Source organism: Somniosus microcephalus, chromosome 13, assembly GCF_052327205.1.
Source record: "Somniosus microcephalus isolate GS21.2 chromosome 13, FLI_Smic_1.0, whole genome shotgun sequence".
NCBI lineage: Eukaryota > Metazoa > Chordata > Chondrichthyes > Squaliformes > Somniosidae > Somniosus > Somniosus microcephalus.
The window spans coordinates 49,691,786-49,704,538 of record NC_140999.1 but is presented as its reverse complement, the minus strand read 5'-3'; the positions used below and the strand labels follow the sequence as shown (position 1 = coordinate 49,704,538).

General features: G+C 43.9%; 1 protein-coding gene across 1 annotated transcript in view; it reads left to right on the top strand.

Moving 5' to 3' along the window:
• The first annotated feature begins 2,046 nt into the window (after positions 1-2,046).
• fsd1 (fibronectin type III and SPRY domain containing 1) overlaps positions 2,047-12,753 on the top strand; it is a 42,174-nt gene continuing 31,467 nt past the window's right edge. Inside the window, exons 1-3 of the mRNA XM_086004907.1 lie at positions 2,047-2,340; positions 6,873-6,968; positions 12,218-12,349. Of these exons, the coding sequence (XP_085861033.1) occupies positions 2,323-2,340; positions 6,873-6,968; positions 12,218-12,349 (246 nt within the window). The 5' untranslated portion in view covers positions 2,047-2,322. The remainder of the gene's footprint in view (positions 2,341-6,872; positions 6,969-12,217; positions 12,350-12,753) is intronic.

Below are 12,753 nucleotides of genomic sequence, written 5' to 3'. Positions count from 1 at the left end.
TGGAAGGATTTGAAAACCAGGATGAAAATTTTTTAATCTAGGCATTGCTGGACCGGGAGCCAATCAGCGTTCCCTGTAAGGTGTGCGGTGCTCCAGGGACCCCGCGCAACCGGCTTGCCGGTATTTCAAAGTAAAAGCCGCGCATGCGCAGTATTTTGAATGGGCTGTGCAGCCCCTTAAAGGGGCCGAGCAAGGCCAAAAAATATTACAGGAAACATAGGAGCCAATGTAAGTCAGCGAGCACAAGGGTGATGGATGAACAGGACTTGGTGCGAGTTAGGATACTGGCAGCAGAGTCTTGGATGAGCTCAAGTTTACGGAGGGTCCAAGGTGAGAGGCTAGCCAGGAGAGCATTGGAATAATGCAGCACAAGCTAGGAAAACTGTAGGCAGCACAGACCTGAATTTATGATATGCACAGGCCTAATTGGAGATTGTATAATGACCTCTTAAAAGCATATTTCTTTTTTTTTGCATGAGAGAAGCAATGGTTTAATTTGGAGACCTTCCCTAAAGTGAAGGCATTTTCAAACATTAGTTGGAAGCCAGAGAATTAAAGGGACATTGTCTCCAAGTGTTTAGCAATTAGCAGTTTAGGGCTGGAGAGGAACAAAGTACCATTTCTGTCACAGTGACCTCACACTCAAGTGACCCCACAATGTGTTCTGAGTTCACATACATTCACTTGCTCAGTTGTGGACCCTCTCATCTCAAAGTCAGAATTTTGTGGGCTTGAGCCCCACACCAGCACTTGAGTGCATAATTCAGACAGAGACACGAGAGCAGAACTGAAGGAGTACTGGCCCTTTGGATGAAACATTAACTGAGGTTCTATCTGTCTGTTCAGATGACTGTTAAACATTCCAGGAGAGGGTGCAGAGGAGATTCACCAGGATGTTACCTGGGCTGGAGCGCTTCAGCTATGAAGAGAGACTGGACAGGCTGGGGTTGTTTTCCTTAGATCAGAGAAGTCTGAGGGGACCTGATTGAGGTGTACAAAATTATGAGGGGCATAGATAGGGTAGATAGAAAGGAACTTTTCCCCTTAGTAGAGGGGTCAATAACCAGGGAGCATAGTTTCAAGGTAAGGGGCAGGAGGTTTAGAGGGGATTTGAGGAAAGCTTTTTCACCCAGAAGGTGGTTGGAATCTGGAACTCACTGCCTGAAAAGGTGGTAGAGGCAGGAACCCTCACAACATTGAAGAAGCATTTAGATGAGCACTTGAAATGCCATAGCATACAAGGCTACAGACCACGAGCTGGAAAATGGGATTAGAATAGACAGGGCTTGATGGCCAGCACGGACACAATGGGCCGAAGCGCCTCTTTCTGTGTCGTATAACTCTATGACTCTATGGCCACTACTTGAAGAAGAGTGTTTTTGGGACAGTATTAATGAAAACGCTCCTACGATTGCCTACATAATAACACCACTATACTCCAAAAGTTAACTTATTGTGTGAAGGGCTGTGAGATGTTTTGAAAAAAGAAAAAGACTTGCATTTATATAGCACCTTTCACGACCACTGGACATCCCAAAGTGCTTTACAGCCAATTAAGTACTTTTTGAAATGTAGCCACTGTTGTAATGTTGGAAACGCAGCAGCCAATTTGCACACAGCAAGCTCCCAGATAACAAGATAATCTGTTGATTGAGGGGTCAATATTGGCCAGGACACCGGGCATAACGCCCCTGCTCTTCTTCGAAATAGTGCCATGGGATCTTTTACGTCCACTTGAGAGAGCAGACGGCGCCTCGATTTAACATCTCACCGAAGGATGGCACCTCTGACAGTGCAGCACTCCCTCAGTACTGCACTGGAGTGTCAGCCTAGATTTTTCTGCTCAAGTTCCTGGAGTGGGACTTGAACCCACAGCCTTCTGACTCAGAGCAAGAGGGCTACCCACTGAGCTAAGGTTGCCACAATAAGGTGTTATATAAATGCAAGTATTATTATTTTATTATAACATAATCAAGATGACAGTCGCCCTTTAATACTATTAAACATTATTTTGGCCCCGCATAGCTTGACCCCAGAATCAGCAGCCAGGGAGAATCCAATTCACCGCAGCTTTGACGGGTAGAGATGTTGGCGTCTGTGTCTCTGCGGTCGAGGCACATCTCCTACAAATCCCACAATCCGCTGTCGTGCGCGTTGCTATTGCGCAGGGCCGGTGCCGTTTAGTGCAAGGCCCCCTCTCACCTCGGTTACTGCGCTTTGTTCGGGATTATAAAGACGAGGAGGAAAAAGAAAATGCAAGCGAAATGTAAATGCAATCAAGCCCTGTTTTAAAGAAACGGAAAGGGGTTTCCAGCAGCCGCCATGGCAGACCACAATAAGGTAAGGTAGACAGTAACAATGTTACACCTACAATGAATGGTTTAACCTGCAGTGCAACCTGGTCTGTTTCAGCACGGGGCCGGGAGGGAAGCAAAATCCACCCAGTGTTGCATTTTTTTTGATGTTCAAACACAAATGCATTTCAAACCATTCTGACAAACTGTGGCCCTCTTTCCTACGGTTTAACGCGAGAAGGCGGTTTTAATTCTAGATGGAGACTGAGATTTTTAAATAATGCAACACGAAAATGGGAGGGGTGATTCTAAATGATTGCGTTTTGTTGCATTAGTGGATCAGTACAGACTGTTGCTGGCCTGGATTAATTGGTACAATACTGCAAGTGTGTTCGGTGCATTGATATTTATTTGTGTCCTTTATTTTTCATGAATTTTATATATATATATATATATAGTCCTATTTATTTAACCCAGTTAAGTAATAAGTTGTATCCTGCTGTCGTTAGCTAGAGGCCTGTGTCTGAGATGGATTAAAGATTGACCAATTTCAAAGGAGGGGTCAGCACTACATCTTGCTGAGCTTCTATATAAACCAGAGGATTGTGCTCTTGGAAGACTGCACCAGTCGCTTCATGCAAGTTTATAAATCTAAATTGCAACCTAATCAGAATATCATGGGCAAAATGGTGAAGAGCCACCTGGGCTGTGGAAATAGTGGTTGAATTTATCACTGCTGTCCTCTGTCAATATGGTGAGATATTCAAAATGGAATATTTCTGTTGCAGGGAAAACTCTAAATGTGCTTGAATTTTGGCCTTTCATGTGGGTCCCAGAGTTTGGAATTAATTCTGTATGCTGCGTTGGATGTGTGGGAAATATATCGATTACAGAATCTATAAAGATAGAGAAATAAGTACAAATTCCAATTGTATGAGCTAATTCCAATTTCCATGCCTAAGCAGCGCCATTGCCACTTCATTTCAAACCAGTGCTGCTCTCATTTGTACCTAAAGAGGCCCAGAGCTGCAGGCTTTTATAGTAAACTCGCAGAGGCCCAGATTAACCAGCGCTGTCGGTGTTGAGGGAATGTTCCCTAATGTCATTTCCTTGCTTTCCCCCCCCCCCGGACAGCGAGAGGGAACAGGTCTAAATCCCAGCAGCAAGGGAGTGAATATCGGGCAGCATCAAAGAGGCATATAGAGAGAGAGAGAGAGAGAGAGATACAAGCAGCAGTTCTGCAAAGGGAGCATAGACGTAAGATAGAAAGCGCTGGGAATACAGAGCATGAGAGCAGGCCCGTCAGTATCTGAAAAGATTAAAAAGTGAATGGTTTTTGGTGTAACCCTTTTCCAGAATCTGTGATTTAACTTGTCTCTTCTCTCAAGATACGAATGGAAATACACAGAAGATCCAGCATTTTCTGTTTTTATCACCGATTTCCAGCATTTGTAGTTTTTTACTATCACGTTGATGAGTCACAGGGTAGCCACTAACCCTGGGACTGTTATAAGTAATACAGTCTTGCAGCATTTACTCAGTGGGAACAGTTGAATAAGGATGGCAATTTTCTCAGCATGGAGATGTTTGTATTCAAAGCATTTAATGTTACCCTACACATTGGCTTTAATTTTTAAGGTTGGACTGAATGATCAGTTTTCTTTCCATCACCAAATACAGGGCAACTAGCACAGCAACCCCACCGCAGCACGGCTCCTACATTACCCAGAGGAGTCCATAAGATGCATTTTGCAGATGATTATTTTTCTGTCTTCCCCTTCATCCTCTTTAAACTTGTAGAGTTCCAAAGGCACCTTCTAGCGCCTAGCTTGAGTGGCCATTCTGTGTAACCCTAGACAGCGAGCTTTGGCAGCGTTATTTGATATATGATGCAAAGGCATGAGTAAGCCCAAATGTATGGGTCTTTACTTGAGTGCTACTTTTGCAGCATTGGTGCACCTCTACCCAGTGATGGAATACAGGAGACTGGTACTAGGATGGGGCGGGGGTGGGTACCAGCACCTACAGAACAAATGAAGAGGCCTTATTAAAATGAGAAGACCTGTAGTTTTACTGAACTGTTAGTCCTATACTTTATTTTTCTCTATCTTATGGGGAGAGGGAGCCAAGTGCTAGGGAGAGGAAGGGGGTTGGAGAGTCCTTTGGGAGGGAATGGAAAGAATAGTCCTGGGAAGCGAAGGAAAGGAGGAGCGTGCCTGGAGGAGGTGGGAGAAGCTGGTTCAAATCAGGAGCTGAATGTGTGGAGAATTGCAGGCACAGACTATATTGCAGCACTCCTTGGTGCAGCATGTTGAAGCTTTCTTGAGAGTAAACTTGGAGAAAAAGTGTTGGTATCAAAAATGAGCGAGTCCACTTGAGAAAATGTTCAGTTAAATGCAGGCTTGCCCGGCAATGTGATTGGTGCATAGCCTGGTGCACAGAAAAGATTCCATCGCGCACATGAGATTGTGTAACGTTTGTGAAGGTACCCATCTCGGATTAGAGTAAAACAGAAAGCGAAAGTTCAAGCTATTGAGTCTTTATATGGTGTCTTCTTAAGACCATGTTGTTCTAAATGCATTTAATTCTCAATTGGCAAATAAGCATTTCTGTTTTGAGATCACAAGAATGTTGTAGCTAGAATTTCAGTAAAGTGAAATTTTCAGACTTCCTGTGGAAAACACCACAATTATAGATTTTTATCCTTGCAAACTTGGGTTGTATCTGGAGAGAGCAGATTGAACTGCATTATACTGGGGTGACGTACTGTTGGGTACACTGATCGGTCACTGGTGATGGGAGCAATTTAAATTGACAAATTACAGTCAGCTCCACATACACTGGACTCCAATATAGTTTATATAATCCCTGACCCATCAAGTTCAGTAGGAAATCTAACACTATTGTTGCTTTAAACAGACAAACCGCACCTATTGCAAGCAACTGATGTGGGATTCATAGTTTTGTACAACAGTCCTGGATCGGCCTCTACCAGGGAGGATTTTATTCTGCATGTCCCATTCCCAGTGCAACCCGGAGCAGCCTGTTTAAACCTTCTTGTGTCGGCCAGTGGAGCACATGCTGTACGGAACAGCAGCTGATTCACTGCTCCAGCTGCTCTGCAGTTCAACGTGCCCTCTGCTCACCAGCACAACAATCAAGCAGGCTCTGTATGCGGCTTTTACAGTTCGCAATTCCACTGAGATCAGAGCTACCAACCTGAACATCAGCACGGGGAGATGACCCGCTTAAACATTGGGAGTAGAACAGACGGGTTGTAAAACCATACAGGACAGGGAGAAACCTGTATTTATATAGCGCCCTTTCAACCTCCAGACATCCCAAATTGCTTCACAGCCAATGAAGTACCTTTGAAATGTAGTTACTATTATAATGAAGGGAAATGCAGCAGCAGATTTGTACATGGCAAGGTCTCACAGTCAGCAATGAGACAAATGACCAACCAAGCTCTTTTTAGTGATATTGGTTCGGTGATAGGTTTTGGCAGAACTGGGGGAATTCTTCTTTGAATAGTGCCATGGGATCTGTTAACATCCACCTGAAAGACGGCGTCCCCGATAATGCAGCACTCCTGCAGTATTTACCTAAAGTGTCAGCCGAGATTATACGCTCAAGTCTCTGGAGTGGGCCCAGATCCCATGACCTTCTGACTCAGATGAGAGTGCTACCACTGATCCAAAGTTGATGCCTGTAGATCATTCTCTCGGGGATATACTGCTATTTATAACGTGTAGATTCCCATGTATAAACAAGTCAGATATAAGCAGCTTACACTGTAGAGCGTCACACAGAAATGAATCAGCAAATCACAGTGTAATGCGGTTTGTAACTTTTTCTGTAACTGCATCAGCACTGATGTAATAAACATGCCCAGTGATAAACTCCACCATAACACTGCAGCACAGTGATAACACCAACAGTGGAAACTTGGATCTTTTGAGGCCAAAACAATTGCTGTGACTGAATTTATAACACTGTCAATAATGTGGGGAGTGCAGTGACACAAGTGATGGACAATGTGTTCTTGAGCTTTACTGTATGCCATATGTATGCATTTACAACCTCTGAGTTGGTGATGCTGGCAATCCAATAATATTTGAATTATTAGTCATGTAATTTTTCAAAGCATTTTGCCAGCTTCATCAGCGCTGACAAATATAGCTTTGTCATAGAAGCATTAGTGTCCTGCACAGAACTAGCAATGGCAAAAAAAAATTCATAAAGTGTTCTAATATATCATGCAATAATTTTTTAAAGAAACCAAGGTGATGGTGACAGGCCTATTGTGCAAGACATTGATGTTGAGAAGGTGAGATAAATCAGGAAGTAATGGTTAGGTGATACCATGTTTGGGATATAAAAATCAAAGTGTGAAGAATCAGTTTATAAAACTCGGATGCACTTCACTTTATGCAAAGTTAGACCCCAACTTCTATGACAATTGTTGTGGATAATGAGAGTGTGGATAATTGAGTTTTCAGTCGAGGAAAAAGAACACAAAATGAGTACAGTATATTTTTCTCCAACTCTGACCCTGCTACTCTTACCTTTCCTCAGGAGACTTTGAAGAGGATTATTACTACACTGGCTGTGAAGAATGAAGAGGTTCAGAACTTTGTCTATGTGCTGAAGCAGACGCTGAAGAATGTTGAGGTAACCCTGATATTTATACCTGGTGTCCAGAACGTAAACCCCTATCAGACTGCCAGCCTGTTGATCTCTTCATAACGTTCAACCAAGGACTGAGTACTTGAAAATTAATTGGTGTGTGATAGGTTTGTTATTGTACATGATTTTTCCTGGGCAGGGTAACCGCCAAAAGCAACAGGCTTTTCTTCAATGCGTTATATTTCCCCGTCCTCCTTTTTTCCACCCTCCCCCTTTGTGCCCCCAAAGGTACTAACTTGGCAGGATTTGCTGTTTGGGTTCATGCATGAAGGAAGCCACTTGAGTAAGGTACTGGAGAAGGCCTGGAGAGTGGAACTGTACCTGACTATACAGGATGACCCCGATTGGAGTTTGATGTTTGCAATGGTCGAGTGTAGGGAATGTGTAAAAGGCGAGGCCTGTCCATTTCCGCCCTGTCCATAAAGTACCTGAAACATCACTCTATAAAACTGCTCCAAATATCCTGTAGCCATTCATTGTCTTGTTCTCTTATATTGAGTGAGATGTTTCCACTTGTGGGGGAGTCCAAAACTAGAGGTCATAAATGTAAGGTAGTCACTAATAAATCAAATTAGGGAACTCGGGAGAAAATTCTTTACCCAGAGAGTGGTTAGAATGTGGAACTTGAGGTGAATAGCATAGATGCATTTAAGGGAAAGCTAGATAAGTACACGAGGGAGATAGGAATGGAAGGATATGCTGATCGGGTGAAATAAAATAAGAGTTTGAGAAGGTTCGTGTGGAGCATAAAGACCAGTTGGGCCGAATGGCCTGCTTCTGTGCTGTGAATTCTATGTGAGACCCATGCTAGTGCTGCCAGCTCCTGATACATGGGTAACTTGTGCAGTAGGCCACACGCAAAAGTATAATTACCGGCGTTAACAAAACCCACCAAGTTTGCTTTTAGGTTGCAGCCAACACCATAATCACAGGACTTGCTATAATGTAAAAGCAGCTTTTACTTTTCTATTCCACAAGTGCCAACAGGGAGACAGGCTACAAATCGCCCTTGTGCTTAGTGAGTAAACGCAACACGTGTTGTGGTACTGAGCCACACGGAGGAGAAAGATTTCTAGTTTGATCCTTGGTCTGCAGTGAGTTTGAACACTGATGGAATGGTGATGGTGCTTTACAGTTGGTCTCCCTGCCCCTGAACTGGTAACAGCGGGGCATGGGAGAATCGACTTGGTTTCTGCTGCTCGTCACTATCTAGTGACCCATTGCTGTGGACACCCAGATGAGGGGAGGATCAGACTCCGTTATTGGGCTCATCACTGTTTACTAATCTGTGGGCACTTGCTGTTTGGGTTCATGCATGAAGGAAGCCACTTGAGTAAGTTACTGGAGAAGGCCTGGAAAGTGGAACTACCTGCCTAAGACAGATGACATGGCAGCAAGCAGCTTCAGGATATCTGCGAGTATCAGTCTTGTACTGTCATCTCAAGTTCTCAATGGCCATGGCTGAAACGGACAGGATTTGGCTGACCAGCATTAACTGCACACAAGCACAGCAACATTACAGATTGCAGCACCTTCAGGAGCGATGGGGAGAATTTTTAGAAAGTAATCATAATCTCTTTGAAGGCACATTGGTGCAAGTATGTTTGCAGGTTGTGTTCCCTGTTTAATCTGCCGAGGTGAGTGAATTGATTTAATGCTGGTGATCCCAGGCAGAATGAGCAGAGTGTTAATGCTACTGAATTTCAGGTTTCCTGTGCATACTGGTGTAAAAGCCCTGATCCCTTTCCCCTGAGACCAGCAATGTGCCAGTAACATTCAACGTTATAAACAAATAGGCAATATTAAATTGACAGGTGCTGGGATGGTGTGGCCATCTGTCAGCAAACTGCATCAAAGGCTTCCTTAACTAATGCGTTTATCCTTTAACTGTGTACAGACTAGTCTCGCCAATCTTCCCTCCAGTTGTAGTCGGCTATTTGTGCCAAGTTAGCTGATCTCAGCCAGGGCAGCAGTGGGAGTGCGACAATTTTATTTTGTCCAGATTGGGCCTTGGTTTAATGTCTCATCTGAAAGATAGCTCCTCCAACTGTGCAGCACTCTCTTAGTACTGCATTGAAGGATTAGTCTGGATTATGTGCTCAAGTCTTTGGCGTGGGGCTTGAACCCACACCCTTCTGACTCTGAGGCGAGAATGCTAGCTTGATTGAAATATCTGTCCAGTTCTCTCAAGGTATTCTACAAAAAATTAATTCATGGGATGTGGACGTCGCTGGCAAGGCCGGCATTTATTGCCCATCCCTAATTTCCCTTGCGAAGGTGATGGTGAGCCGCCTTCTTGAACCACTGCAGTCCGTGTGGTGAATGTACTCCCACAGTGCTGTTAGGGAGAGAGTTCCAGGATTTTGACCCAGTGACGATGAAGGAACGGCGATATATTTCCAAGTCAGGATGGTGTGTGACTTGGAGGTGAACTTGCAGGTGATGGTGTTCCCATGCACCTGCTGCCCTTGTCCTAGGTGGTAGAGGTTGTGGGTTTGGGAGGTGCTATCCTGGCATATCCATTCCACACACTTGCCACCCTCCGTGTAAAAGTAGTTAAATCTATACTATCTGTACACTTTCCCTCTTCTAAGCTTGAGCCATGCCCATTAGTCCTAGAATTTTTGATAATCCAAAAATATTATTGAGTTCAATTTATCTGTCCTCCTTGAGAATCTTGAATAATATCTTCCCTCAACCTTGTCTTCTCCAGAGTAAACAATCCCAGGCTCTACAACCTGTCCTCGTAGCTCGGAAGCCTCAAGCTTACTATCAGTTTGCTTGCCCTTTTCTGCACTGGCTCCAGAGCCTGGCTATCCTTGCTGTAGTATGGTAATCGGAAGTGTACAGAGTATGCCACGTGTGGCCATACCGGTGCTTTATGCAGTCTCGTTATCACCTCATGGAATTTATGCTGTATCCCTCTACTTGTAGATCTGGTTGGCTTTCCTTACTGTTGTCGCACACTGGAGTGTTAGTTTTAGTGAGCTATCCACCAGTACTCCCAGATCCCTCTTCTGGGCTGTATCATATCGCCTAGAGCCTTTCAGTTTATATTCCCACTGTTTGTTTTCCTTCTCTATTCTCATTACCTTGCATTTATCCACATTAAATGCTATTTGCCACTCATTGAAGCTCCCCAACTATTGTTTGAACCTCCCTCCGTTTAGTGTCATCTGCAAAATTAGGTAACTTTCTTTCTATCCTTAATTCTAAATCATATATATTGTGAACAGCAATGGCCCAGTATTGACCTTTGTAGTACCCCACTAGTGTCCCCTTGCCATGCTGATGCAACTCCATTCACAGTTAATCAATTTTTGATGACGTTGTTTGAAGGAGGAATGTTGCCATGGATACTGGAGAACTCCCTGCTCTTCTTTGAATAATTCCATGGGTATGAGATCTTCAGGATCCACCTGAAACACCAGAGCACCACCTTTAGTTTAATGTCCCATCTAAAATGTAGCACTCAGTTGGTACTGCATTGGAGTGTTAGCCAATGTTTATCTGCTCAGGTTTTGGAGTGGTATTTTGAACCCACAACCTGCTGACTGATTGCTACCAAGTGATCCAAGCTGGCACTTCCAAATATACAAATTAAAAATGCACTTCCACCATTCTAATAGCACAAATTTGGAACACACCACTTCCTTGTGTGCTCTCGCTCTATCTCTCTCTTGCTTTTTCGCTCACTAGCTTTTATTTGTTTTTCTAGCTTCTGCATTCTTGCCCTTTTTTTTCTTAACTCACTCTAAAATCCTTTTCTTCCTTACAGCTAACCATTAGTCATCAATTCTGCCTCTTTACTACTCTTTTTCAACCCTGGTGATATTTCTGTAGTCCTGGACCCTTCACCACTGTTTCTTTATAATTTTTTTTTATACTTAGTAAATTAATTAAAGCATAAGGAAAAGTTAAGGACAAGAAAGGGCTTTTCACCCTCCAAGCTCATTTCACCCTCCAAGCTCATTCTTGTAAGACTCTGACTCACCAGCCTAGCAGCCAACTGCAATTTGAACTGCCTGTACATCCTTCTGGAGAGATACCTTTCCTTGGGATCACCTCAGCCATTTTGGAAGCTGCAACAGCTACTCTTAAATCTTGTGTTAGTATGAGATGCTGAAAGGGCAAATTAGTCTTGATGCAAAGCACTCTGGGAAGTTTCATTTGCCATAATGACAACTTAATCCTACACTGGTTATTTGCCATTTTCACATTGGGCCGTATTTTGCGACCCCCCCCCCCCCCCCCACGGGTGCGTACGAGGTGCGCCTGCGCCCGTAGGGGTCGCACAAGTTCTGGGTTTAGGAATATGAAGCGCATGCGCTAAAACCCGGCACTTGCGATCTGTCAAGTTGACAGATCCTCCACATCCGCGGGAGATGGGCCTCTGCGGGTGGAGAGTTCCACCCGCTGAATGCCTGTCAAATTCTTACGTAAGGCCTGCTTTTACCAGCATGAGTTTTAAAAAATAGAAAAATAAAATTTTATCACACATTTATAAATTTAAAAATACTCTTCAAAAAGGTAAGTTTATTTTTAGCCCTGTAAAAACATTAAATTTTTTAAATTAAATTTTTGTTTAAAATATTTAATTAAATGGCATTTTAATTAATTTTAAAGATGTAATTTTTAAAAAATTTTTAAATGTGTTGGTGTATTTTTTAAGTGATCCCCATTCATACTTGTGACAGTTCCGTATGTACAGAACTGTCAAACGTATGAATGGGGATTCCCTTTTATTGGTTGGGCCGGCCCACGTGATCCCAGAAGCGCCTACAAGCCACTTGCGCCCCTGGGATACGTGGGGCTCTGCCCGCGCAGACCCGGAGAGGCCCAGGATCGCAAGTCTCCGTACCTGCCGAGCCACCAGGTACTTTCGAAGACATTTTGCAGGTCGGAGGCGTCCGCCCGCGGGAAGCCTCGATCGCAAATGTTGGCCCATTATGTTCACCTGAACTGCAGAAAAACACCAGATTCTGCCCTTCTAAACTTGTGATGCGTCTGAAGAGAGAATGTTTAAGTGCTCGAAACTAGGGTGAAGTACTGGTGGGTGCAGCCCTGTTGCGGGTGATGTTTTGACTTTGTGTTTCTTTATCTTTTAAAATATTGATATTTCTAAATGAGCCCAAAGAACCTATTCTGCTGGTGGATTTGAACTTCCAGACAAAGGTTTCTCTCCTCATTCTGGTTTGGTTTCCTGCTACCTACCTACTTTTCTCTTTTTTTAGGTTAATTCTGAGCGAGCTCTCTCAGACCTGGAGACAGAATATAATTCACTGTATGCCATTCTCGATGAGCTGAAGGAAGACATGGTAACAAAGATCAAACAGGAACGAGCCAGCAAAACGTATGAACTGCAGGTAGGTCCTGTCATCCCAGCAAGGCTGATGGGGAGGGTAGCCATTGTAATAATTGCTTAATGTAGCCTAAGCCATAACTGATGGCAGCTATGTCAATCACAAGATAAATAAAGATGACAAAGGCCATTCGGCTAATCTTAGCTTGTCCATCTACAAAACCTAGGCCTAGAAATTCGGTTGTTTGCGCCAGCGGTTAGCGCCTAAAGAGACCGAGAATTGGGGCGTTACCTAATGTTGGGGCGGGCGCAATGAAGATAGCGACAACTCCCATATTGACTATACATTTAACGCCTGCGCTAAGTGTTTGCGCAGGCGCAAGCAGATCATGACGTCATTTCATTGTGCAACGCCTTTTAGGGGTGCCTGAGCGGATATTGGGTGGCGCCCGGAGCCTTTACGCCTAG